Source organism: Eschscholzia californica, unplaced genomic scaffold, assembly GCF_041429995.1.
Source record: "Eschscholzia californica isolate CP2 unplaced genomic scaffold, dmEscCali1.0.p SCAF_4, whole genome shotgun sequence".
Classification (NCBI taxonomy): Eukaryota; Viridiplantae; Streptophyta; class Magnoliopsida; order Ranunculales; family Papaveraceae; genus Eschscholzia; species Eschscholzia californica.
This window is the reverse complement of record NW_028238461.1, coordinates 9244006-9268594: the sequence shown is the minus strand read 5'-3', so window position 1 is coordinate 9268594 and position 24589 is coordinate 9244006. Positions and strand designations below refer to the sequence as shown.

General features: G+C 35.6%; 3 protein-coding genes across 3 annotated transcripts; 2 read left to right on the top strand and 1 right to left on the bottom strand.

The window, feature by feature from the left end:
* The first annotated feature begins 4203 nt into the window (after positions 1–4203).
* Positions 4204–6325, top strand: CHLM (magnesium-protoporphyrin IX methyltransferase). The gene is made up of 2 exons (XM_086634278.1): positions 4204–4911; positions 5718–6325. Exons 1-2 carry the CDS (start codon positions 4327–4329, stop codon positions 6126–6128), a joined length of 996 nt encoding a protein of 331 aa, XP_086490404.1. The 5' UTR covers positions 4204–4326; the 3' UTR covers positions 6129–6325.
* On the bottom strand, positions 6306–8966 carry LOC147542390 (trihelix transcription factor ASR3-like). The gene is made up of 3 exons (XM_086634277.1): positions 7912–8966; positions 7652–7693; positions 6306–6901 (listed from the first exon to the last, which is right to left on the bottom strand). The coding sequence occupies exons 1-3, from the start codon at positions 8663–8665 to the stop codon at positions 6609–6611; spliced, it is 1089 nt and encodes a 362-aa protein (XP_086490403.1). The 5' UTR covers positions 8666–8966; the 3' UTR covers positions 6306–6608.
* A 2278-nt stretch (positions 8967–11244) lies between these two features.
* Positions 11245–24439, top strand: LOC147542389 (protein BONZAI 1-like). The gene is made up of 21 exons (XM_086635299.1): positions 11245–11341; positions 13256–13784; positions 14020–14133; positions 14240–14532; positions 14652–15258; positions 17693–17932; positions 18933–18980; positions 19673–19821; positions 19933–19981; positions 20699–20755; positions 21104–21292; positions 21385–21519; positions 21971–22032; positions 22124–22223; positions 22300–22414; positions 22663–22739; positions 22827–22964; positions 23070–23234; positions 23327–23440; positions 23606–23699; positions 24026–24439. The coding sequence occupies exons 2-21, from the start codon at positions 13281–13283 to the stop codon at positions 24142–24144; spliced, it is 3369 nt and encodes a 1122-aa protein (XP_086491425.1). The 5' UTR covers positions 11245–11341; positions 13256–13280; the 3' UTR covers positions 24145–24439.
* Positions 24440–24589: the final 150 nt, after the last annotated feature.

The window sequence follows — 24589 nt, the reverse complement described above, 5'->3', positions numbered from 1 at the left end:
ATTTTCCAATTTTAAAACTTTTCTTAAAATTTTGAAATTCCTTTTAGAATACTTCTAAAATTTTTCAAAACTTTTAGAAACTTTTAAATTTTTCCAAATTTGTTTTGAGAGTTTCCCAAACTCAAAACTACTCTTTTTAGAACACTTCTAAAATTCCAAATCTTTGTTTTTCAAAAGTTTCCAAAATTTAAAAAAACAACTCTTAATCAAACCAATTTTGGATCAAAATCTAGGTTTTTGAAATTTTTCAAAGAACAATTTTGAAATCAATTTGAAAAATCTTTGAATCCAATTCATAATTAATCAAATTTTATGTTTTAAAATCTTTTTAAACATAACTATCAATTTAATCAAGCATGGATTAGTTTGAAATTCAATCAAATTGAGACTTTTAAAACACTTTTAATCATCAATTTGATTCTCAATTTGAAAATTTATTGAATCCCATCAAATTATGAGTTAAAAATACCTTTTAAAACACCTTTTAAAATACTTTTATAAACTCAATTTTCAAACTATCAAGCATATGAATTAGTTCGATTCTTAGCAAAAACTAGTTAATGGCAAGAGGCTCTGATGCCACTGTAGGGATTTATACCCTTCTACTAGTGTTTATAGCGGAAATATGACATCTAATGTCTACACTAGTATTCCCAGGATCACATGCAAAACTAGTAATTAATCTAATGGAGATAGTAGATTACCTTAATCGCTTTTCCCTCGAACTAGTTGAATTGATTGAAGAAGACCAAGAGCTTCAAGTGTAGCTCCTCTACTTGGGACACGAGCAATCAATTTGATCTCCCACCTTGTTGTATAGCTAGCACACCAATGGTGGTTGGAAAAGAAGAACTCCTTTCTTCTTGACTAGATAGATAGTTAATGGGAATTAGCTCACTTTCTCCTCTCTACTTGATGTGGTAGAGTAAGAAAGCTTAGAGAGAAATTCCACACCTTATTCTCTGCCCTAAGAGTGTTTATATAGAACCCTAATAAGAATCCACCTCCTTTTAGGTTTCCTAAAACACCCTTTAGAATAAGATTTAGGGAAATAGTCGAAAATAGCAACTATTGGTATTTTCTCAATTCCCTAAGGAGGAGGTTCCCAAACACCACGAAAATTGGCAGATATAATTTTTATTATATCAGCAACTAACCCTCCAAAATTCAGCCCAATCCGAGTCCTAGAAGTACCCGAACCGGTCTAGGCCCAAAAACCCTGTTTTTGGCCTTTTTGTACTATCTTTGCCTAATTCCTTTTTAGGCCTATGAGATATGTTTATGGGACACTCCCATGATTATATCTCACTCCCACTAGTCATATCCTAGATCAATTTGTCACTCTTATGTGTAACCCGTTGTAGGATCCGATCGAAGTTAGCCGCGAATTACTTCGTAATTCGACGATCGTAGTTGGTCTCTAGCTACAACTCTACGATCCCTAAATCAATCGGACTTGATGATCTTCCACATCAATTGTCCTATCCGACAATTTGTTCGCATTGTCACCTTGGTCGAAGGACATCTCCTTCAACTCCTTCAGTAGCTACTGTAATAGAATAAATAATAGGGCAGCACATGATCTAGCAGCTTCGGTTCTAATCCCTTCAAATCAGTGAAATTAATCTTTAGTCCTTATGGTGTTAGATTGTTATAGATTTAGTCCTTTTTTAAACATTTGTTTGATGGTGTGGACAAATTTGTAACATATATTGTTTTTAGTAAAGGCTTATCTTCAAAAAAAAAAAAAAACAATGATCAAATACGTAAATAAACTGATAAAATACGTAAATAAACTGATAAAGTAAAGAACAAAACGATAAACTTGATTAACAATAAACTTAATTCATAATATTCTCTGTTCTGAATAACAAGGACAGATGCCCACGTCCTGGTCGGCCACAATAGTGGTCCTAGTTAGTATAGGATTAGAAAGTTACCGTAAATTGGTATTTTTGTTATTTAGGAGTTTCTATGTTTTAAGTATTTTTATTATTTAGAAATCCTAGTTTGAGTCTATCTAGGAAAGTCTATTATCCTATAAAAGGAGGTCTAGTCTATTTTGTTATGCATATAGAAGAGAAAAACCATTAAAGTTAATTAAGTTTTAGTTTATTTATCGTTTTCTTTACCGTTATTCGTTTATTTTATTGTTCTTATTTTAATTCCGCTGAGTCTACATCATTTCCCAACCAGGGGCGGGCCCACATAGGGGCCCGTGGGGGGCGCAGACCCCCACGACCCAAATGTGAGTCCCTCCTGTAGTAGTAATACAACAAGGGGGTGCCTATTAATTTATACCAAGTAAGTAGTGGCCAATCCAAAAGACCAGTCCAACTTTATTAGTTACTATTTTTTTTTGAATAAAAAAGTGAATGGCCCACCACCATTTACTTCCATAAAAAAATCACCACTTTCCACTCAATCTCACTGTGTCTTGGTATACTTACCAATAACCCCACTTACTTCCCTACCTATTAATGTTATTTTTTTAGGCCTAATTTCTTTCTACGTTGGAAATTTTTTATAATTCCTTATAGTTAGTCACTTCTATTTTACTTAAATCTTAAATTATTTTCTATTCTAATTAAAATTAAATTTCTAATCTACCATTATATACTAATTCTAATTCTAATTCTAATTCTAATCAAATGAGAAACAAACAAAGATATAGAAGTTATAAATTTCATTATTCAGGTTCCCTTACAAAAGCGTATTCTCATCTTATCTTTTGTCGTGACATCAAAAGAAGACAAGTATGTGATTTTTCTTGGTGGCCAATACGCGGACAACTGTTTTTCTTATATGGACAACTATCTTATGTGGACAACGCAAAAAAATTAAATTTTTATATGGACATCAGTTTCTAAGGGGACAACTCTCTATTATTTTCACTCAAGTCCTCTTAGAATCAGATGTATTATTTGATGACCTCTCTCTTTCTCCATAAACCCTAGGTTAGTTTAGTCTTCATCTCTTCTATTACTTGTTCTTCATCATCACCCAAATTTCTAGAGAGAGAAATTTCTTGGAGAAGCATTAGTGGTTATGGCATCAAACAAAGGCAAGGGAGTTGTTGTAGAATCTCCCCAAAGACAAAGGTTAGAACCCTAAAACTCTAAAACCAACCATAAAGAAGAAGATGGTACTGATGGCAGAAAATTAGAGAAGATGTGGAAGACGAAGATAGATCTGTTGGATCCGACTCTGAAAACGATGGTGAAGAGGAAGATGAATCTGGTAATATGGGTTGTGCAAAAATATGGCATAACAAAACATTACTTGCGACGAAAATCTAGCATAATCAGAAAACTTGTCAGATTTTCGTCGCAACTTAGCTTCTGTTATGCAATATTTTCGTCGGTTTTCTCCGAAAATACGACATAACAGAAGCTAAGTTGCTACAAAAATCTGGAAAATTGTCTGATTTTGCCAGATTATCGTCGCAAGTTATGTTCTGTTTTACCTCATCAATGTCATTAATGCCTATTATAGAAACGCCCAGAAAAACTTCTTCAGGTCCAGATTGAGGGATTTTGTCTTCTTCATCCATCTAGGGTTTGATAAAAAAAATGGTAGAAACTACAGTTTATTTTAGTAGAAGTGAAGAAAGAAGAATAAGACTAAGAAGAGATTTTGTCTTCTTCATCCATCTAGGGTTTGATAAAAAAAATGGTAGAAACTACAGTTTACTTTTAGTAAAAGTGAAGAAAGAAGAATAAGACTAAGAAGAAGGAAGAAGATGAAGAAGAAGAAGACAGTTTAGGTTTTCAATCTTTAACTATTATTTTTGTTAGTAGTCCACAAGTTACTAATTATTACTATTTAAGACTTTATGGAGTTGTCCTCTTATTAAATCAAAGTCAACTAAGTCAAGCATAGTTGACTTGCATCGGGCTCGAAAATAATTGTTCATATAAGAAAAACGGTTGTCCGCGTATTGGCCACCTTTTTCTTTTCTATTCTTATATGATTTAAATTAAATTTTTTATATTCAATAAGTTTGTTAATGTCCGTAAACTAATGTGCCCCCACATCAAAAAATTTCTGGCTTCGCTACTGTTCCCAACCCTAGATTGGTGGAATTCCGGCCGACTCCATTGTATTTGTTTATTTCTGTAAATTTTGTCTGTCCACCTCAGCCATTGGAATGTCATTAAAACTAGGGGGCTATATTTGTGCACTCAAAATTATTGGGACCCCACAAACAAAAACAGGAAATCGAGATAGCAAGATGTTGTTATCCAAACAAGGATTACATTATCAACTGTTCTTCTAACACTGACGAAGCGCTTCAACGACCCACCATTTCTTTCCCTAAAAAAAATGGCCTTCTCAACTGTCATATCTTCTCATCTCCATTTCCACACCCAAACCCAAACCCTAACTCTTCCTTCTCCCACATTCAACAACACCAGAACAAGACCAATTAAAACCCTAATTCCCAAAGCCCTCCCACCACTTTCAACTCTTACTGATGTTTCATCAATAACCTCCCCTTTTGATAGTACAACTCTAGCCGTAGTTGGTGGTGGTTCAATAGCTGCTCTTGCTGCAATTATCTCCATTACTGACCCCGAAAAACGTCGTCAACTTCAAGCCGAAGAAGTCGGAGGAGGCGATAAAGAAGTAGTTAGAGAGTATTTTAATAACTCTGGGTTTCAAAGATGGAAAAAGATTTATGGAGAAACTGATGATGTTAATAAAGTTCAACTTGATATTAGAAATGGTCATTCGAAAACTGTCGAAAATGTTTTAACAATGCTTAATGAAGAAGGTTCAATTCAAGGTGTTACAATTTGTGATGCTGGTTGTGGAACTGGGTGTTTATCTATTCCTCTAGCTAAACAAGGTGCCATTGTTTATGCTAGTGATATCTCTGCTGCTATGGTTGCTGAAGCTGAAAAACAGGTAATTCGTCTGTTTAACTGTTTTTTGGCTAATAGCTAGCCCGTTACAGACGTTTTAACAGTTTGGTGCTATATTGTCATTTTTTGATGAAAGGCTATATTGTCATTGTTAGTTCACAATCTATTAGGTAGATATAGTCTTTGTGGGGATATGGTCGACCGCTCCTACGTTTGGTTGTAAAAAAACAGTATATTGTGCCTGAGCCAGGGTGCCCGACCTAGGCCTGACCCTGAACGCTGGTCCAATGGCTTTTGTGCCGAGTTACTACTTCCATGAGACGTGCTAAAAGAAGACGAGAGTCGAGATAAATTAAATTGTCTAATTGCTAGTCACAAAATGTTCGAGCATTATTGTTTAGTCGTATCACGAGAAGGTCTATAATCATTTAGTTCGGGATGGATCATTGAACATTATAGTTTGAGGCTTCAAGTTCAAACTCGTTAAGTCGTTTTCTTCTTGATATGTCTCATTTTTTTTGTAATAGTCCTACATTACTTGTGAGTATGTCTGTATGGGTGGGCTCGTGGATCTTTCAATAGGAACAAAATCCCGTACTCGTTGGGCTTGGGACTGGGTACTAAGATCGGAGACGATATCAGTAACTGCTAAGGCTCGGGGCTTTACATTTCTTGTACTGAATTCGTAAGCCGAATGGAATAGCAATCAGTGTGATACTGTAATTGTTCTAATATTGGCACAGCATTAAGTAGATTGATTCGATACAAAAAATTGTTAGTACTATGGCCTAGGGAAAAAAATGTTATTTTAGATTTGAGGTCTTTCTTCTAAAAGTTGATATTTTGCAGGCAAGAGAAGAGCTTCAATTGGGGAGTAGTGAAGGATCATCAATACAACAAGTGATGCCAAAATTTACAGTAAAAGATTTAGAGAGTTTGGATGGGAAATATGACACAGTAGTTTGCTTAGATGTTTTAATACATTACCCACAGAGTAAAGCAGACGGAATGATCGCACATTTAGCTTCATTAGCCGATAAACGATTAATACTAAGTTTTGCACCCAAGACATTCTACTACGATATATTGAAAAGAATAGGAGAACTTTTTCCGGGGCCATCGAAAGCCACTAGAGCTTACCTTCATTCAGAGGCAGATGTTGAAAGAGCATTAGAGAAGGTTGGATGGAGAATAAGGAAGAGAGGCCTTACAACTACACAGTTTTACTTTGCCAAGCTAATCGAAGCCGTTCCTGCCTAGACAAGAAAAACTAAACAGAGAATTTGTATACTGGTTTCTGTGTAATTGTTATCTTGGTTAAAGTTTTCGATCTCAAATGTTCTATTAGTGTATGTAACTTGTATACTAGTTTCTGTAATTGTATCTCCTTGAGTTTCTATTGCTCTGATATGCCAATAGTAAAGTATCAATGATCCGTTTCTTGTAACAAGAATAAATTTGCATGGAAGTTTTTGAAAAATTCGAAATATGTCGAAGGTACTTCTACACAAACAAATGTTTCTGACGAAAAACTACCCAAAATGGCAAAATCTCAAAACATTCAGACAAAATTAGGTTTATAGATAAACTTCATTTCAGATCCTAGCAACTAACATGTTTAACTTGCAAAACCCCACCACAAACTCTATATATTTATAGTAATTCTAAAAAAGTTCGAATGCCAACCACTGTTCTTCATCATACCTATACATCTGATCTGATTCTTCTAATCTTCTTTTTCTATAACTTATCGGCAATTTTTCCAAGAGCATCAGCGAGTTTATTGAGCACGGCGACTAAGCTGTTGGCATGATCTGTTCTCTGTTCTCTATCTAATTGACAGTTAACATTCTGAGCTTCAAGTTGGGCAGTAAGCATTCTACTATTCCTATCCAGTACTTGAATCAACTGATCCTGAAGATTTGTATCTTCACCTGCTCCGCCATCTGAAGAAGTTCTCTTCCTTTTATTACTTCCTTCCTGCAGCAAAATTGATTCTTTCTCGAGATTTGAAGAATTTTGCTGCTTTTCACCTGCCAAGTTCCACAAAACAACTAAATAATCGAGAAATGGAAGCAGATTTTATGTGCTTTTGGCATTCATAAACATAATAGGAGAAGCTTCAAGTAATCTGTGGCTACCCACTAGACAGGGCTAGACGAGAGGGCACTCGACTATGCCCAAAAGAAAAGCAAATCAAAGATTAACATTTTCCGCAACCATTAAGGATGCAAGTCTGAAAGAAGTACTTCTGCCGCATTCTTGAAAAATTGTAGGACTGACAAGCTTGTCATGCCCAAATTTTTAAGATTATGATCAATGGTTTTACATGGCAGTCTTAGTCAAGTGTGGGAATGCCTCAAGCCTTTAACACCATGTCCAAGACCAAATGGTCCAAAGTTTTGTTTCTGGCAGAGACTCCGCAAGCTAATCCAAAAGGCCTCGACTCTTACTAAGCTTGAGCAAGCCCCTATAGCCTAGGGTCCGGATGCTCTCCCAAACGATGTGGGACTATTACTAATGCACTATAAACAAAAGTTTCTCAGATAACTCATATGATCAAGGATCGATATTATTCTACTGCCCAACATAATTCTACGAGATTATGTTTTATCGACACGGTAAGCATCGCGTAAACTCTGCCTAGAGTGAGAAACAGAGGAAAAAAGGTAGAATTAGAAACCAAGCTTTTTTTGTATAACTAAGAGGACAATATAATCAATGGCTAAATGCTTAAATCAGATATATTATATATTAGATATGTCTAAATTGCATATAGTTACCTTGATCTGAATAGCTTCTGTAATTTGATTGATTTCGTTTTTCTGCGCAAAAATCATTTGAACTTGGTCATAGATCATCAAGAAATCAGATACCCAATAACAAATTTCTACTGTAAATTCAAAATGGAAAATCAAATATTTCAGAAATCCAATTGATATTCAATTTGATTCAGCTTTAAATTTTGAACTATCATGAAGAAAATACCATATAAAAATCAGAACTTTTTGGGGGAAAAAAAATCAAAACTTTTATGAATTACCGGAAATTGGAGTCGGAGTTGGAACCATCTTTGCCGGATTGGTTTCCTTAGATACTGTTACTTTATCTTCTTGACCCGATTGCTCAAAATCTGAAAACAACCCATCATCTGCGGCGGCCGGTCTACAGCTATCAAACAGTACATCCTCCTCTTCCTCCTCCGCTGCCGTCGCCGCCGTCGCTGCCGCAGTTACAGTCAATACCCCACCTTCATTCATATCCTTACCATCAATAACCACAGTCAAAGGGGTGGTGGCGACAACCGGAACCACAGCTCCATCCAGGATATCATAAACCTCTCTATCAAAAAACCCAGGCAACTTTCTCTCTCTTCTCAAATCATTTCTCATAACCCAATACGACTCAGATTCTTCACTTACCTGAGATTCCCATTCTTTAATTTTCTTAAAATCTCCGGCGAGATTACTCCATCGTTTCCGGCACTGAACTGGTCCACGATTCACACCATGCCGTTTACAGTGAGAAGAAACTGAAGCCCATTTCGGTTCGAGTTGATTTGACCCGAAAGGTGAACCGGCGGCTCGACCTCTTCGAACCCGATTTTCTGCAACTTTTTTCCCTTCAATGAGGGCGAGTATCTCGTGTCTCGTCCATCGAGGAAGTCTTGGTGTTCTATTTCCGTCATCGTTTCCGTCAACCGACGTTTGTCCGCCGTTACCAGATATAACGGGTTTTGAATCTTTTGATTCTTCCTCTACTGGACCTACCGTTAGATTTAACGTCTCAGTTGACATTTATGCACGTGACTTAACGGATTAGTGAAAACGGCGTTTTGAAAGAGAGAGGAATTAGGGAGAATGGGTTAGTGCCCCATGAAAGAGTGCAGAGACTAGAGAGAGAGAGAAGATTAGGGAGAGAAGGAGAAGTAATCTAATCTCTTGCTCTCTCTCTCTCTAATGAAAATGTTTAGAGGGGAGGGTTGGGGTAGTTGTGATTTTGGGTGGGTTTTAAGTCTTAAAAGTTTGTCTTTCTCCCTCTAATCTAATAGGGGAAGAGTTTTAGAGAGGTTGATACTAATTCTAAATAGTGATACCCTTTTTTATGATTATAAATATAAATGGGGTCTTATATTCTATGCTTTGTATGCAATTCTCACTATAAAAGTTAAAAAAATAAAAGACATCACTTTCTTTATTTGTGAGATGATAAGGCACTACTACCTTCCCTATAATTTAACCCCCTTAATTTTAAGACTTTTCTCTCCCTATATGAATCTTTCTCACTCATGCAAAGAGATTTGTACTAATCAATCACCCTTCCATCAATATACTCAATATCTATATTTTGATTTTGTACCCAAAAAAAGCTTGGGGTAATAAGTATATATGGCCATTCAACTTTTTTTTTTTGATGAAGATATGGCCATTCAACTTAGGTAATTCTTTTCAGAATTTCGATATTTACTCTCTAAACGTCACTAGTATTCAAATTCAAGGTCGCGCATCACATAATTCACATAATATAAATAAAAATGAGGATCAAGGATCACTTGAGGTGCATCAGGGACTATTTGTTTTCTTTTTGCAAAGCATTAGGAGCACTTGATATTCAAGGTTGCATTTGTATCTAATGGCCACTTAACCGAATCACATTCATAAACAACCTTCGTGTGGCAACTCTGTAAAAATATTTTATTTAGTATCTTAGAGATTTGGCCAATAAATATTTGTAGTCTTAGTGATTTGTCCAATAAATATGACCGTCTTGCTAGGGACCTTTCATAAACAACCTTCATTCTAAAATTATTTTATCTAGTATCTTAGTGATTTGCCCAATAAATATTTTTTTTTTATGTGTGGCAACTCTGTAAAAATAGGATCGACTGTCAATTGATATCTTCCGCTCTCAATAAAATAACTAATTAAATTTAAGATGGTTATAAGATACTTTTGAGTTTAGGTGAGTGAGATTTTCTACCAATATTACAATTTCAAAACACAATTCCATGAAATATTACCACTATCCATATCATAAATTTCCAAAGAAAAACTCCTCCACAGAATCCAAAATGAACTGTCAAGAGAGGTTATGTCCTAAATATATGGCATCCACAATTAATACCATAATTTTTTGCAGTTTAAAGTAAACAAAATTACCAAATACAAAATGCAAAAAGAAGAAAAGAAATACTCCACCAAATATTGGAGCTAAATGCTTAATTAGGAATGATAATCAAATGGATATTGCCTGTCAACACCAAGGACCAAGTCACTAAGGTCATGGTAGTGTAATTGGTCATCTTTATAAATGGGCATTCACTACCTTAGCTGTGGGTGACTTTGATGTACCCCACAACTTGATTAATTTAGTATTAGTATTTTTCTAATTGTTTTGATTAGGAATTATTGCATCCTTGTTTTACAAATTTTCAGTTCCTAATTTGGTGGCTTAAAGTCGTTTCCACATTTGATGGAATATATATGTGAGATATTATTCAAACTTTTATAATTGGTAAAAACAATGTGCGAAATGCAAAATTGATTAAGAATTATCTCGATCATATGAAAATCATAATATATTGTTCATTAAGTCCTGACCTCTCTTGTCTAATTTTACCAGACAAAGTTTCGGTGAAGTGATCTCCTCCCCTTCACCAGGCATATAGAGAAAAGACCGCGAATGACGAGAGAGAGGGAAAGTGTGTTGCGGTGGTGGTCGCAGACTCGCAGTGGTGGTGGGAAAAGGAGAAACAGAATGTTTTTATTTATTTAAAGTCAAAGAAGTTTGCACGACAAAAAAATGTAAGGTCGAGAGATGGAAAAATGAATGAAAGAGTGAAGTGCAGGAAAGAGACATAAATAATGTGGAAAATGTTTTATGTTTTTTTTAGACTTTCTCTTGTAAATCTCATGTTGTACTCAAAGAAGTCGAAAGTCTTACAACCATTTAATGTTTTGGATTAAATTCCTACGTATAAATGAAAATTCTGGTTTAACTCAAAAAAAAAAAAAATTACAAAAATATCTTAGGTCCAAAACACACGGTTGGTGACAATGCTGACCCAAAACCCAAAATAGAATCAACCCATAAAATGATAAATATAATAAGTAACATATAGTTGTACTATTTTAGTTGTTTTTTTTTTCGATGAGATTACTCTCTTTTTTTTGTTGAAAGAATATAGTTGTACTCATAAATAATAAATCGTATGGGCTTAGAAGGATTTGAGTTTGGATATCGTGCTTTTATCCATGTCAAAGCAAAGTGAAAACCCTATGTGCCCATAACATTATACACTTCCGGTTTGGGACCCGAACCGGCCCGCCGTATCAGCCTGGACTCGAACATAAACTAAAAAAAAGGTAGACATGATGATTTCGCCGTCTTCTGCCATTGATCTTTGAAATTTCCACCTTCTCCGTTCTCTGATACGTTTCCTGCTTTCAGACCGTTTCAACATCGCATCTTCGGTACGATACGTGGCCCTCTTCCCTTCTCTCTCTAAGATTCAGCTCCTAGTTTTTCCCAGTTTGAGTAGTATAGTAATCAACCCATTTTAGGGTTCTTGAAATAAAAAAATTTGATTCCACTTTGAATTTTTTTTTTTGAAATTTCTCTAATTTGTTTATCTTGATGATTTATTGAAGGGTTTTGAGGGAAGTAGTGAGAATTTAGAGTTGTTTAATTTCTAAAGCCAGTTAGTTGTTCTTGGTGTTTAGGTTTCTTCCTATTCTGAATAAACAATTGCTTTCAGTATCTTCTGGAATTGTGCTTGTCTATTTAGTGTTAATCACTTGTGATAGCAATGAAATTGAAGAGCTTTGGTAAAATTGGTACTGTCAGTCGTTTTCCCCAGTATTGGTTGTTACTAATCCTAATGATATCATAGAGGGAATTCAGCTGAAAATGTATACAAGAAAGTAGTTTGGTTATTTTTGTCGGGTCTGAGCGCTCTCTAAGTGTATAAAAATGGTCATTACTATTTCATACATTGATATTTTTGGGGTTGAAATGCTATCTAGGGATAGATTATGAGCTTTCTATATCTTCACGTAGCTATTGTTTCTTTATTCAATGTACTTCTTAGTTGGGTTTGTGTTAGAATAATGAATGGGTGATGTTATATATCTCGTAATAGAATGCGTGCAAGATTCGTAAAAAGTCGGTAAATACATTCATGGCTAGTGAGTGAATAAAGGCAAGAGCTTTATTTACCATGTGTTCTTGTTTATTAAATTGACTTCTGGCCTTTTTCATTCAAGAAATATATTAATAATGGTGAAGATGTTCGAGTAACCCTGTGACGTTGGTGTATCATTTAGGAAAGCATTTTATGATTGACGAGACAAACTTCTCTTGGACCTTCTTATACCCCAATTACTTGCAGGTCTAAGACGCCCTGTTCTATGATCTTCATTCTTAAATTTGTGTCTTGGTAGTTATGTTTTTCTATTATTTTTGAAGTTTGAACAAAGGTAATATTTGTAGAGTAATAGCAACATAGCAGAGAAGAATTATTCTTTTTAATCGTGCAAACTTTATGTTCTCTATCTTTAGTGAATAGTGAGTTATATGTATATGATAATACTTCCTTATTTTTGGCGAGGAAAGTTTGTTTTCTCCACTTTCAAATAACATTCCTCTTCTGATATGCTGGCATTTTTGCTTGATTCCGAACAAGTCTGAATTTAATGGTGTAAACTTGAGAAGCATTTTAGGTGGTTACAGATTTTACAATATTTTCTCATGGTACTTGATCCGGATCGAACCTTTTCTAGTCCTTGACTTGTCTTCCATTGTTAACTTAGAATAATAATTTAAAGATGTGGATAATAGCGAGTCAAGAAAAGAAAAGGTAAGTCATAACCCAATGCAAAAGATATATAGAAATTCTAACGTAATTTTGTGGGGTTAGCGGTTATAAATTAATATGGTGCTTAATGGACGAGATAAGCTATGAGATATTATCTTCAAAATACGTATGGAACTGCGCTAAATGCGAAGGATAATGTATATTGCGATTTCTTCGCATCATGACTTGTGAAGTCTTCTAAACTAGTACCGGGTAGCAGGGGCTATGGAAGTAAATGTCATTAATATTTGTGGAAAACAATGAAAAGCATGTAGGGATGTGAAGGGGAGCATACATATCAATTGCCTTTCCATGAGCCAAGACACTCACTTAGGTATTCCTAGTCTAGGAGAGAGGCTCATTGCACAGTAGTGCTTTCCCACGTCTATCCAAAAAAATCTCCTCTACCATCTTCTTACTATACGTGGCATATATGTATGTTTATGATTTTCGTATTCCATTTATGATTGTTGGTTTATTTTACCTGTCGTATTGGTCGTTGTCTCACATCTCAATCTCTGTTCACTTTCAGTCATAATATATGTAAAGTCCTGATTATGGCGAGGGAAACGGGGATCAAGAGAAGTAGAGCCGATTACTCTGGTAATGACCACACACCTACAAACCACTTGGTTCCAAATAGGGATGTTGAGAGGGCACCTGAATCAAAAAATAAGAAGATGATTAATCCTACCGGTCCTGCACCTGATGTTGCAAGTTCTCCTTTTGCTGCTACCACTAATGGAAGCTGTGATTCTAAAGAACTAAAGGAAGAAGAGAAACCAAAGGAAGGTCAGGAAGCAAAAAAAGAACAAACGGTAGAGGAGGGATCACCGGGTTTCATTTTCATGTGTAATGGAAAAACAAAACCAGAATGCTATAAATACCGTGTTTTTGGGCTCCCTGGGGGGAAAATATCTGAAGTAGAGACTATTAAACCTGGTGCAAAGCTCTTTCTCTATGATTTTGATTTGAAGCTTCTCTATGGTGTATACAAGGCTACATCTAGAGGGCAGCGTGGTTTGGAGCCAGCTGCTTTTGGGGGGAGATTTCCTGCTCAGGTAACTGATTTCTTATTATATTTTTCATGATATGCACTTCATAAACAATATACATGTAAAAGAATGAAAAAAGTGAAGTAGTACTTCACTTGTGGGACTTGTGTTGCCATTTTGACTTAGGTCGAGAACCTAGGTTAGCTTACTATATCTGAAAACACAGTTCTTCATTAAACCGTGCTTGCATTGAACTTCTTCCTGATATTGTGTAGTGGTGTTTGTACTTTCACTTTTGTAGGTGAGATTCAAGATTTTTACGAACTGCTTACCTTTACCTGAGAGCGCCTTTAGACATGCTATCAAGGAAAACTACGAAGGTTCAAGATTTAAACCTCAGCTCAGTAATCATCAGGTGGGAGTTGCAACGTTATTGTTCTCTCATGGTCTATTTCATGTTGTGGATTTCATTTTGTTAGATTGACAATTTATTTACATATTTTGCCTAATTATCAATGCAGGTTAGGAAACTAATCGATTTGTTTCGTCCCATTGTTGTGCCTGCCACTGTGAATGTGGTCCCACAACCACAACCACAACCATCCTCAGTCGGAGATCGGTATCAACAATCAGCAAGGTTGCTGCCACTGGAGGATCCATATCGCCACAGTCATGCTCCACTACCTCTGGAGTCTCGACATACTCTACCTATTGGACAACCACATTTCACCAATCCGTACTTTCCTGCAGAAGCCCATAACTCATATTCGCGTGAAAACATGAATGCAACTGCTCACGATCCTTATAACACCAGGTAACAACTTTTTCCCGAGGACTTGCACATTTTGGTGTTTCTTGTTTTTCTGTGTATCTGCTCTTTTAGCAAGCAAACCTATTCCAAATCCAATGGGCCTTTTTGTGGATCTGTGACAGGTACGGATATGCGCCGGACCTGGTAACAGGGGATGTACTAGTTAGGGAGAGCGAGTATAATCGATCATTACTTTTCGAGAGAGAGAGGGAGAGGCAGAGGGAGGTGGAGAAGGACAGGGAGACCGAGTATCATCGGTCACTGTTGGAGGAAGAGCTAGCTAGAGAAAGGGAACGGGAAAGGGAAAGGGAATTGAATTACCATAATAATCGTGTTCATGGCTATTATACCAACCCATCTCATGCTGCTGCACCAACCTATGCTCCCTCGCTGCAAGCTCCAACATTCGGTACATCATATGAGACGCCATTATCGCATGCTCCCACACCACCACTGCTTGCTCCCTCACCACCTTTGTTTGCCCCCTCACAACCCGCACCACCCTTGCTTGCTCCCGCACCTCCTCTGCTTACTCCCCCACCACCTGTGTTTGATCCTGCACCACCTCTACTTGCTCCGGCACCACCAATTTATAGTCCTCGTTATTGGGCCAACGTGGCCCGTGAAGATCCAAACCAGTTTTATGTCGATCCTCTTCTTCACAGGTCGTCATCAGGAACACCTAATTTAGCAGGTCCACCTTTTCCCGATCCTGCTCCAGGTTATCGTTGAACAAAGTTTAATGATATGGGGAAGGACAAATCCTGTTGTATGGTACTGGCCTCTGCTGTCCCCTGGATAGCTAGCTAGTTGATTGCATATCACAAAAGTAAACTACAAGTACATTTTGATATGGAGTTCCTAAATGTTGTTGACAAGTGATTATAGGAAACACTGTTATTTACATAACTTTGATCTTCTTTCATAATTTTAGAGTCTGACTATTGTGATCACAGTTCTTAGACCTTTTAACAGCTCATATCTTGAGATGTCATTATGTCATGGGAAAATTTTAAACAGTTGAAAGTACAATTAGGCGAGTGGCTTTGTCTAATTTACTGTCTAGCATTCTGTGTATATAGATCTCTCACATCTTTGTTAGTAAGTTGGGCTAAATTTAACCCTACAACTGGTGTAAGGGTACCGATTTGTTGTCATATGTACTGATAATCTGATTGTAGTATAATCGGACAAAGTTAGATCACAAAAATCAACACTTCCATTTGTTCTAAATAAATGAAGGGATGCCACTCCCAATAGTTGCCCATAACCAAGAACAAACAAATCATGTGACATTACATAACTAGTCCAATCTTGTTTTTCAAAAGATTATTTTGATTCTGTCACTACCCCATTTATATAAAATTTACCTCCTTCAACACACGTCTTAATTTCATATCATATTATATTGGAGACCAATTTAGACATTTCTCACTAAATTGCGAATAAACAAACATGACTAAAGTACACATTTTTGTGCTTTTGTGGGGGCAAGTTTCAGACTTTAAATGACAAGGACAACCCAAACCCTATTTTTTTTTTTTTTTTTTTTGTTGCACTAACCTATTTTTTGTTTATAGAATAGAATAAGTTGATGAACTACTTACCAAAACAGGTTGGATGCTCATGGCCCTAAAAATAATGGACCATTTTTATAAAGTGACAGAATATCATATTTTCTTGCAAATATAAATATATAATTATATATATTTTGATTGAGTTATTTATTAAAATGTTTGTCCAAAATAATTGTTGATCTTATTTATTTTACGTTAGCGTAATTATTGAACTTGTCAATTTTTACACAATTTTTTTACACTTTGTACGTTGTCCTGAGACATACAAATATCAAATTTACCATTGTCGCTAAACGATATCACATCAGTAAGAGACAAAATGTGATGTTCTTCCCGAGTATTTACGCACTCTATTTAATTTAATGATGCTTTAAAAGTTGTAAGATCTTAAAAACGTCAAAATTTTAGAAGACTAATCTGCACAAACATTAATGGTTGATAAAAATGTAGTTTTAAAAAGATGGATTGTAAGCCATTCCACTTACATATACAGTGTCTTTTATAAATATTGTTCTTCGATAACACACTTTAAACCTCTTTCATTATGATTTAAATTAGTCAGTTATTGTGCTCATCACGTCTCCATAATGTATCAATGTCTTGTAATGACTAACGTAAATCCTAATCAATTTCTAAAAAAAAAAATCGTTAAAAAAAGGGGTATTTAGCGATACCCCTCATCCCTAATGTCCAATTAGGGATGCCCCCTTTTTTAATTGGATATTAGGGATGCCCCCTTTTTTATACTTAAAAGTACTTAATTACCCTTATATTTATTGTTTCTTTTTTTCTTTAATTTCTTATATCTTTTTGGTGTTATGCTTACCAACAAATTTTTGTTTCTCATAGTTATTTTTCTCTTATCCATCTTTTTCTATTTTCCCAACAATATTTATCGAAAATTTAAAATTGATAAATCACAACAATTCGAAATAAAAATCGTAAATTGTAATAATTTTTTTTTTAATTTACTCATTTTTTAATGTATACGAGTTATAATTAATAAAAGAACAATAGATATCAAGAGGTCTTCTTCAAATTAGTTACATATATCAATTTTAACGTAAAATGAAAAAACAAATGTGAAGTTAAATTTTTTTCTTGAAATTTACAATTTTTATTTCGAATTGGTTTAATTTATTAATTTTAATTTTTCGATAAATGTTGTTGGTATAAATAGAAAAAGATGGATAAGAGAAAAAAAAAACTATGAGAAGCGAAAATAAATTGGTAAGCATAACATCAAAGAGGTATAAGAAATTGAAGAAAAAAAGAAAAACAATAAGGATAAGGGTATTTTTGTACTTTTAAGTGCAAAAAAGGGGCATCCCTAATATCCAATTAAAAAAGGGGCATCCCTAATTGGACATTAGGGATGAGGGGGTATCGCTAAATACCCCTTAAAAAAATTGTAAAATATCGTACCATATCAGTAATAAGACGGTAGGGTGGTCAATGGTGGTCACAATCCTATAAGAACCAATTAAATTCTAGAGAGAGACTTCCTCCTCTTCAATTAATCTCGAACGCGCTTTCTTTGGTTCCTACTTTTTCCTTTCCCCGTCACTTTTTGATCCTTGTCTTAAACGCGGCAATTTTTCCTCTCATATTTTTCTTTTCTTTTCAACTCTCCCTCTCTCTCTATCTCTCTCTCTCTCTCTCTGCAGCTGAAAATGGGGAATTGTTGCTCTGACGTCGCAGGAGGACGGTCGGCCGTCAGCGGCAACTCAGCTTATAACAATAACCAGTCCGGCGCCGCCGCTAACGACGCCGTCGATATCTTCCTCAACTCTCGTGGCTACCGAGGACTATTCACTCAGATCGAGGTTACTTCATCTTACTCCACTGCTCGATTTCCTTTTTTCTCGAGTCAGTCAACTGAACAATCAACACTATATACTTCATTTCGCCTAAATCTGTTATACAAATTTTGATAAATGATGATTTTGATTTCAATTTATGCATAAATGTATGTGGATCCGTCATTTTTATTCATTATTTGATTTGATTATGTTAATGACTTTATTAAGTGAAGAAATTCTACCTCAACTCACTTGACTTCGTTTTAGCAAGGAAGGAAGATCTTGGAAATTTGAGATTTAGAGATTGAAAATTGAGATCTATTGATGAGTATTGAGAGTGACACTGGCAGTAGAAGAATTTTTTGATGAATGTTTTTTTCAGCAATGAAACGGATAGAATTATAGACAGTTTATTCTAGGTTGTTTTTACTGAGCTTTTGAAGATGGGAAATGCCAAGTGTACAAAGGATTTTTGGCAAAATCTGTCACATGGGTAAAAGAACGGTCTAGATCAAAGTCAAACTTCGAAAAAACTTTGTCTTTTAGTTAAAATTAGTCATCAAGTCATGGATTTTGTCATTGTAGCACTCCCGAGTGACGATAATCAGAACATTTAACAGAGTGCAGAATGTCTGAAGCAGTATACTTGAGTCCACATTTTGTACCTTTTCTTTTGTGTCGAGTGGAATTTTCGGAAGTACATCAACTTTTACAGTATTGTGTAGAAATTATTTTGAAGGTTTTAAGTTACCGTGATACCCCAACCCTTTCCCATTTTAGGTGGAACCAATCTACTAATTCTTTGATTCCAATTAATGCGGGGAATGTTGAACTAAGAACTAGACCGTAGAGCTACAAATTCTGAATGTATTGTGTAGAAACTAGAAAGTATACCAATGGTATCCTATGGTCAGCTTGATTTGAGTATTATCAATAGCTTGTTATATGAAACTAATGTTGTTGTCAGTAGGTGGTCTTTTACTCATTTAATTCTGACATGGCTCCTTAATACATTTCATCTCAGTTATCGCTATCTGCATTGGAGTTACGAGATCGAGACACATTCTCCAAGGTGTGTAGCTTTATTTATACAGCTTTCGAAATGAAAAAAATGGTATTTGTTTGATTCGGTTTTGCAATCGTTCCAGTTTGGCTTTTTTAAGTCAACCTTGTTCAGTTGTACTCATTCGTATGTTTGATTAGGTTCATTTCTAAGTTCTAACAGAGTTCCCCTAGGCTGATTCGGATGACTTGTATGGTTGATGCTAATCTTGAGTTAGATGTTGATATGGCGATCACTTTCAAGAAAATTGGGCAATGATATCATGTGAAAATCTAAGGATGATTCAATATAAGCAAGCTTTCTAAGATCAGGTTGTTCAGCTAATAGACAAAAACATGACTTTTTAAGTTGGACTTCTTACTCAACTCAATTACTTCAAACTGTATACCATACTCTCATTGTATTCTGGTTAATTCTCTTCTAAACCCCACACAACTATTTCTTTTTTACTTCTAGGCTTTAAGTAATCTGCTATCTCGTGAACTATTAGATTCCGGCCTTGCTTGTTAACCTATAAACGAATTTATTATGGGAAATTTTCTCTTCAATAAAAAGTCGGAACACTCTTTACACCATAATGAATCACTTAGGGGCTACCATTGTAGGGCAACACATGTGGTATTTATCGTACAGTATTTGGTTACCTGAAATTTTGCTGTTAAGTTAGATTGTTATCTAAGAAGTTCCATTTTTGTGTATAGAGTGATCCAATTGCAGTTATTTATACCAAAGGAAGAGATGGAAATCTTGAAGAACTTGGTCGCACTGAAGTTATTCTAAACACATTAAATCCAGTGTGGGTTGCAAAACATATTGTCACTTATCACTTCGAGATTGTGCAGACTTTTGTGTAAGTACAATACTTTCGTCAGGTGGAACTCTATCATTTGCATTTTCCTAGTACACCTTAACAACTTCTCGTCATCTTAACCAAGTGATATCTATCTCACCTTTGTGTCAGCTTTCGTGTCTATGATGTTGACGTGCAGTTTCACAACATTCCAGTAAAGGTGTTTCCTTTTGCTATATTTTGGTTCTAAATTCTTTGTTGAAGATGATAAAATTCTTTATCTACTTATCTTTTGCATATTAAACGGCATCTAAGACTCTTAACATATTTATAGTTCAAGGCTTCAAGCTGAATGCAACATATGCACCACATCTATTATTAAAATAATAAATTGAGCCATCAATCTTGTTTTTAGTTTTGACTCTAATCCTTCATAAGCTTGCAATCGCATCATTACCATGACATCTTTTCTCGGGTGGTCGCCCAATCCAATTCATCTAAAATGCAGATAGAATATGAATTCCAAGTTTGAACAGTAATTGATATTAATTTTGGGATAGTTACGTAACATCAACTCCTGAAAAAACATTGTGGTTGCTAAAGCTGAGTGGCTGGTATCCCGAGGTACTTACTTGGGTTCCTAAAGATGAACCACTAGACCCTCTATGGGTGTTCACTAATCACTACTTCTGTATGAAATTTTGTTGATTTACTTTCTTTCTTCTGAATTCTGATACATCCACCATATTAACTAGTATGTATGTTATTGTTACATGTACAGTACTCAGTTTTCGTGGGCACCTACTCCCACATCATGCATGCATTAAATAACACGGGAATTCATGAGCCCTGCATTAATGCCATTGCTTTGATTTTTTAATTTAAATTTTCTGCCTTACAGTAATAAATTTTTAAGCAAATTCTTTCCAACGTGCAGGAGCTTAAGCTGGATGAGCAGCAGTTTATTGGAGAGGTTACTTGTGCCTTATCTGAGGTTTGACCTCCTGCTGAGCCTAATCTTCAGAATATCTTAACTTGTTTAAAATTGTCGGAACCTTGTAAAACGAAAAGAAATTTTATAACCATAATCATAAATTACACGACCCTGGATGCCCAGAGTGCCCATTTCATACACGTATTCACAATATATGGATTTCTCAATTGTTACGCTACCTGTTGTTCGTCTTATATTATCTGACCGAAGTCCCACCTAACTGGTCATGATTCCAAGGAAGAAACAAACTAACTACAGACACTAATAGTTAGCACATCTTATTACTAATTGTTTATCTCCTGGTCAGTTTTTGTAAATACACGCTTTATTTTAATTGTCTTTTTGCAGATAGTCTCTAAACCAACCCAATCATTGACGCTAAAACTTGTACAAGGTGAAGAAACTACCAAATCTAACCATCTCGACAAGTTAGGGGAGCTCACTATTCGTGCAGAAGAATGTGTAGGATCAAAGACTATGACGGAAATTATTTTCCGCTGTTCTGATCTTGAGTCCAAAGATCTCTTCTCTAAAAGTGTATGGACTTCTATCCATGTTTCATGTTTCTTCCCCACATATTGTCAGGATACTTAATTGGCACTTGAACATGATTTTTCTTTCTCTTTCAGGATCCCTTTCTGTTAATTTCTAAGACTGTGGAGAGTGGAAATCCTATCCCTATTTGCAAAACAGAAGTAATAAACAATGATCTTAACCCAACATGGAAGCCGGTCTTCTTGAATATTCAACAACTTGGAAGCAAGGCATATACGAGTCTCCCTGAGTAGCTAGGAATTTCTCATGGTGTCTTTATGTGAGGACCCCGTCCTTTCTATCTTAAGGGCATGATTTGTTCACTAGGCACACTTGTTGATCTATCTTTCAGCCACTTATTGGATTGGAAAACACCTAAAGTTGCACCTGTCTGGACGTCTTAACAGTTCTTACTCATGGATCTTTTCAGCTGATTAATCTATTCTATTTAACTTTCATTTTCTCCATGATCTGAACGTTTTCGATGGTTAGGGCTGTTCGTTACCGCAATGTTTGGGGCCTACCCAATTAGTGGTTTGACATTTGATGATTCACATACTAATGAGCAAATGTACCACGTTACAGAGCATGCCTCAGATATGGACGTGGGTTCTTGCTCTAATGACACTGTGTGTTCTTTGTTATATCTCTCTTACTGTTTCATTCTTTTCATAAATGCAGGATAGACCTTTAACTATAGAATGCTTTAACTTTAATAGCAACGGAAGGCATGATTTAATTGGGTAAGCCAGGACCTCTATCTCTTTCTTCATTAGTCTATGCTGATTATGAATTTAAACTCTTTTAGTTTACTTGGTTTCTTTTTTATTGCAGCAAAATTCAAACATCACTCCTACAGTTGGAAAAGCTGCAGAATGAACAGGGAGAACATTTATTTTTGCCAGCTGTTGGTGCACAAGATCACCATAATAAGGTCATATGGTTGTTTGGATCAGGTTCATTCTGCGATACAATGATTTTTTTTTTAAAGTTTGCCGACCGTATCACAGATGTTAAAGAGTCAAATACATGTGGAGAAGTTCTCTGAAAGCATACAACATACTTTCTTGGATTATATCTCTGGTGGATGTGAATTGAACTTCATGGTGGCTATCGATTTCACAGGTACTCAAGCCTTAGTTATAGTCATTCAGTAGGAAGCTTCCTTGTATTTAGACAGACATTTACATTATTGGTGTTAGGGAAACGTCAGAGAAAACTGCTTCTCGTCTTGTTCGTTCTCCACCAATAATTCTCTGTATACACATATAATTGGACCAAACCAATGTCCTCAAGAATACTTAATACAAAGGTTTTTGATGCCTATATATGCTCAGATGCGAATATCTAACTCCAACTTTCTCATGTATCAGCTTCAAATGGAAATCCACGCCTCCCAGATTCATTGCACTATATCGACCCCACAGGCAGGCCAAATGCATATCAAAGAGTGAGATTAAGAAATTAGCTATTTCTCTCTTAGCATATTGTTTCCTGTACACTTTTGATGGATATTGATCTGCACGTACTTTTGCAGGCAATCATAGAAATAGGAGAGGTCTTAAAATGTTATGATTCAGATAATAGGTTTCCTTCATGGGGATTTGGAGCTCGTCCAATTGACGGTCCAGTATCTCATTGTTTTAACTTGAGTGGAAGCAATCACCATCCCGAGGTGAAGATACCGTACCAACTGAATACCGATGAATTTGTGTTTGCCTACAGCTTAGTTCTATTTGGTATCCCCGGTACTTAGCAGATTATCTTCCGTGTGTTTCAGGTTGATGGAATTAATGGAATTATGATGGCATATACAAGTGCTATCCATAATGTCTCATTTGCAGGACCTACCCTTTTTGGGCGAGTAATCACTAATGCGTCGCAAATAGCTGCCCAGTCTCTTGCCAAGAACGAGAAGAAGTACTTCGTTTTGTTAATTATCACGGTAAGCATATCAGTTGGAGAACATTCTAATCAACATTCAAGATAGAATTGCTACTCGTATCTGTTTTAAGTCTCACTCAACTTTTTCTCTAGGATGGAGTAATAACAGATCTCCAAGAGACAAAAGACGCTCTCGTAAAAGCATCTGATTTGCCATTATCTATTCTCATTGTTGGAGTCGGTGGGGCTGATTTCAAAGAAATGGAGGTACAAAGTTCTACAAACTACAAACCACTGTGAACTGATATTTAGTGATTTAATCTATTCATTAGAGCTTTTATTCATCGATCATCCACAAACTACAAATTACTTTTAGTTACACTCACCTGCATCTTTTGTGTCTTTGAATCGCCCCAACTCTGCTTTTGGCAGGTATTGGATGCAGATAAAGAGAGACTAGAAAGCACAACCGGTCAATTAGCATCCCGTGATATCGTACAGTTTGTTCCATTTCGGGATGTACAAAGTAAGAACATGCAGTGTTTTTTTCTTCATTTCTGAATCTAACTTTGCTTGACTTGTTTCGGCCAAGGAAACAATAGTCATTTCAACTTATTTCAGACAGTAAACTCTCAAATTAGGCTTACTTTATGTATGCTTCAAATGGACCCAAAACCGTCCAGAGTCGGCCTTTTAAACTTGATCAGATGCACGAGTTAGGCAAAAACAATTGTTTACAAATCCAACTCTGAGTCAATTAAGATCTCTAGCCTTCTTTGTTTATATATAGTCTTCTTTATTTATTTTCATTAGATTAAGGTTCATACTGATTGTTTATGGCTTGTCGCTTAGGTGGAGAGGTCTCAATCGTTCATTCGCTTTTAGCCGAGTTGCCTACACAGTTTTTAACCTACATGAGGACTAGAGATATACAACCACAACAACCAGGCATAAGTAAAAACTGTATATAAATCTGTAATTTTATTTTCTTTTAAGTTTTGTTTTGTTATTTCCGTCTCCTCAATTCAATAGTACTAAAAATTTTTCCATGGGGGAAGAGGGTTCGGTTCAGTTTTTCTTTTTCCATCTCTGCGAGAAAAGTAATATGTATTTATTTATTTTATTGTTCTGGTCAAGTTGGCAAAGAATTCATTATTGTTCAGCAGTTGGAAAAAAAAATGTGAAACCAGTAAATAACGAAGTATTCCACGCACGCACTAAATTTATCTATGTATTCGAAAAATCAATTTTGGTTGCTTATAAAAATTGTTGTTTTTTTGTTTTTCTTTTTTGGAATCAAAATTGTTGTTAAACTTGTGTACTAGAACTCTAGAAGATTATGGTCTGAGTTATTGCTTTCATTATAGATATGTTTACGTCTTTAACTTTTTATGTGTATATCTTATGGAAATATCT